The sequence below is a fragment of the Manacus vitellinus genome, unplaced genomic scaffold, assembly GCF_001715985.3.
Source record: "Manacus vitellinus isolate BGI_N305 unplaced genomic scaffold, ASM171598v3 scaffold_61_pilon, whole genome shotgun sequence".
Lineage (NCBI taxonomy): Eukaryota > Metazoa > Chordata > Aves > Passeriformes > Pipridae > Manacus > Manacus vitellinus.
This window is the reverse complement of record NW_021940696.1, coordinates 1775692-1779766: the sequence shown is the minus strand read 5'-3', so window position 1 is coordinate 1779766 and position 4075 is coordinate 1775692. Positions and strand designations below refer to the sequence as shown.

At 44.1% G+C, this 4075-nt stretch overlaps 1 protein-coding gene across 1 annotated transcript in view; it reads right to left on the bottom strand.

The window, feature by feature from the left end:
* Positions 1 to 4075, bottom strand: part of ATRN (attractin) — a gene marked incomplete at its 5' end in the record, with an annotated part of 149321 nt that overhangs the window by 28856 nt on the left and 116390 nt on the right. Inside the window, one exon of the mRNA XM_029963709.1 lies at positions 2526 to 2604. Coding sequence (XP_029819569.1) covers positions 2526 to 2604 — 79 coding nt within the window. The remainder of the gene's footprint in view (positions 1 to 2525; positions 2605 to 4075) is intronic.

Below are 4075 nucleotides of genomic sequence, written 5' to 3'. Positions count from 1 at the left end.
CAGGGCCTCAACACCCTCACACCCAAAAATTCCTTCCCAATATCCCATCTAACCCTGCCCTCTGCCAGCAGAAAGCCATTCCCTGTGTGTGCTGTCCCTCCATCCCTCATCCCAGGTCCCTCTCCAGCTCTTCTGGAGCCCCTTTAGGCCCTGTAAGGGGCTCTCAGCTCTCCCTGGAGTCTTCTCTTCTCCAGGGGAACCCCCCCAGTTCTCCCAGCCTGGCTCCAGAGCACCCAAGACCATCTCATTCCAAAACCCTGCCATGGGCAGGGACAATTTCCACTAGCCCAGGTTGCTCCAAGCTCCATCCAACCTGGCCTTGAACACTTCCAGGGATGGGGAATCCCATTAATTAATCATTAACTACTCAAGAGAGCTTTGCTTGGCTTTACTAAAGATCTGTGTTAATAAAACCCAACCCTGCAAGCTCTAAAATAATGTTAGATGACAACAGAAAGTCAAGGAATTTTTGGGTGGACTTTTAGTTCTGGAGACAGCCTTTATTAATATATTTAATTATGGCCCAGCAAAGATTTAAAACTCTTGCCTCAAGATTTACAAGTATTTCTAAGAGGAGAGGACAGGAACAGCAGAGATCTATGAACTACAAGACAGAGGCAGCAGATAAAAAGAAGGTGCAAGATAAACAACAGCAAAACACAGGAATGTGCCTGGAAAACACCACCCTGATGAACTGCCTGTCAAACAGTCACACGTGGAAATTGAATTTAGACTTAAACATGCCAATATGTTGCCTTTTTTTCCCCCTTAAAACATGCATCAGGCTGTAAGTAACTTAATTTATAGAGACATCTCTCACTCAGGCCACTGCTCAAATACTTTAACTGCTATTTACTCCTCAGTCTATATTCCTCATACATTCCCAGATAACATTTAACCCCAGGAACCACAGGGAATGTTATGCTGACTCCAGCTTAGTTTCCTGCCAAGAAAGTGAGCAGGAAAAAAAACCAGCCACCCCAGTAAAAATTTATCTCCCTTCAGAGAATACAGCAAAGCTCAAAGACTTCCATTATTTCCAAGATTAAGGGTTATCTCTTGGAAAAGCAATGATTTTATTATGCAGCGAGTTCACTGGTGAGAGCAAAAACCACGTGAAGCAGAAGAGAGGGAGAAGAGTCATCAGACATCATCATCCTGCTTTATTCCCAGAGAGGAGACCCTCAGATGGAATAAATTCACATTATTCACCCCACTGCACTTGGAAAGTACAACCAGCCACGGAGCTGGGGAGATCTGCAGGAAAACAGGCACTTGCAAAGAATTCCAGAGCTGTAAAAATTAATCCCCCACACCCTCTCCATCAACTTCCACGTGGGAATAAAGCACAGCACAGTGGCTGGGTGGCTGCAGCTGGCAAGGGCTTCATCTCAGCAGGACAGTTGGGAGGAAAAACTATGGGAATGGGCAGATTTCACCCCAAAATCCCACCTCATTCCTTAGGGAATCTGGCCTCATATACACAACTGTATATAGGAAGTGCACATGGACTCACTCGAGTCATGTCTGGTTTCTCTCATTTTGCACAGAAATAACCAGATTAACACCCCACAAAACTCCTAAAAATAATTCCAGGTGCAGCTCAGCCCAATCTCTGATATATCTGTACATTAGACAGGGCTCTCCTTCCGTGGTTTTAGCACTTGGAAGAGCAAAAGAAAACTCCCAGGAATCAGGAGCTTTCTGCCTTGTGCTTCTCTACAAACACAGCTCTAAGAGAGTTCAGCTTAAGAACGAGAAATCAGGGCACACTCTGTGTCACAACACATTTGCCACCCAAATTCGGTCACCCTGAGTGCTTTGGGTGGAACAGGGACTCAGGTTCCACTGAAAAGCAAGGAAAAAAGGGGGTGAAAACAATAAATTGGGGATAAAAAAAGAGCAGCCAGATTTTGGAGGGTGTAGAGAACAATTTTTTTTTACATGCTGCAAACACGAGGAGTCTGATCTGCACCGTGGGCAGGTGAAGAGGAGAAAGCTTTGGGCTCTAAAATTTGCCTTTTTAAGTAGGAAACTACAGCTTTTTCCAAATCCTGGGGGGTTTCTCCCACCTTTTTCTTATGCTCCCAATGTTCCAGGGGGAAAAAATCCCAACCCCATGAAATATTTCAATCAGACTTAATTCGAGAAAGGGGATTTGACCTCTTTATTTTGGAGCAAATCTTCCTATTTTCTGTTTCCTCTCTTGAAACAGACGTAAAGAGTCTCCTGATTTATGTGGGTTTGTATTTATGCTGTCTAGAAACACGAGTTGTGGGAATTCAGGACGTTCACCCCTAATTCTTTTTTCGGAGCTTCACAGAAACTGCAGTGTCAGGACACCGAAATAACCCCATTTGTCACCAAAACCATAAGCAAAAATACACCAAAGCCCCCAAAGAGCAGCAGTTATAGATTAGTGGAGCTCTGCCTTAGCTGAAGGTTAATGGGATGCACATGTGGATAAATGTAAGAGAGAACAACTATAACAATGGCATTAAAGGAGCAGCATTTGGAATTCCAACCTCTCTCCGTCGTGATGCCCAACAGCTCTGCTTAATCTTCCAAACCACAGCTGCCACCAGGAGCAAGGACAGGAAACAACTGGAAAAGGAAAGAAAAAGAGAGGGATGTTTTATTTGTCTCCTCTGGGATTTTACAGCGGCTGAAAAACCGCAGGAAAGAAAGAAATGGGATGAAAAGTTCACGTAATATTAGGGGTGTATTGATGGGAGATGATCCAGCACTCCTGACATCCAGGGAGGAATGACACAGCTATTTCCAGGGAAAACTCCTATCCCAAAGTTCCCTGTTTGACTTCCTTATATGACACTCCCCAGTTTTCCCCAGGAAATCTCAACAGTGAGATTTAATCAGATTGGAAAAGCCACTGTTGCCTCTCCCTGGTGATATTTAAAGTGAGAGGATAAACCCCCAAAAGAAAAGCCTTGAAAGCAGCAGAGAAAAATCGATCACTATTTCTTTTCCAAATGACAAAAATAAGATAAAGTGCAGAGTAGTTGAATTCTTTCAAACAGCCTGGTGCAGAACCACAGGCATTTCCTGATTCCCCCAAATCTATGTTGGTTTTCTTCAATCAAAAGAGGGGGAAAAAAAAGGATGAATGGATTTATCGACTTCTGGGGGAAATGCAAGGCAGCAGATTTAACAAAAAAGCAGTTATAATAATAATAATAATAAAAGCTGACTTTATTGACAGTTATGATCTTATCACACTGAATACCTAATGAGCAACTTCAAGGCACACAAGCAAAGATTAAAATCCAAATCCCAGTGGAAGCCTCTCTCCTAAGAGAAAACATCTCCAAACCTCCTTCCCATGTTCCAGTGTGTATTTAAAGACAGTTTAAATTTCCATTTAAAGGAAGATTAACCAGAACAGACTTATTTCCTCCACAGTGCAGGATTAACACTGATATCCAGGCTCTGGATGCTTGAACAGGGGTTTCTCTTGAGGAGGGACTTTGCAAAGCACCACAAAGATCTTCTCACTCTTCACAACTCCCTGACAGGAGGGAGGAGCTGGGGGGGGTCAGGATCTGCTCCCAGGGAACAAGGGACAGGAGGAGAGGGAACAGCCTCCAGCTGTGCCAGGGGAGGTTTAAGTTGGATACTGGGAAAATTTATTCACCAAAAGGGTTGTCCAGCCCTGGCACAGCTGCTCAGGGCAGTAGTGGAGTCCCCATCCCTGGAGGGATTTCAAATCCCTGTGGATGTGGCACTTGGGGACAGGGGTCAGTGGTGGCCTTGGCAGTGCTGGGGGATGGTTGGACTGGATGATCTCAGAGGGCTTTTCCAACCTAAATGATTCTGTAATTCTATGACTTTTACCAATAAAAGCCAGGTCAGACAGCAGGGACCATTCCCTGAGATGGAAAAGAGGAAGAGTCTGTTCCTGATGACAGATCACTGTCCATAATTCCATATTATGAAAACTCTGTGGATCAGGCACTGAATCCCCAAGGGGCACCCAGCTGGCAACTGCTTCTATTTTCCAGGCTTAGATATGGGCAGAAATTTGTTTTACTATCATATAATGTATTATATTAAAAAA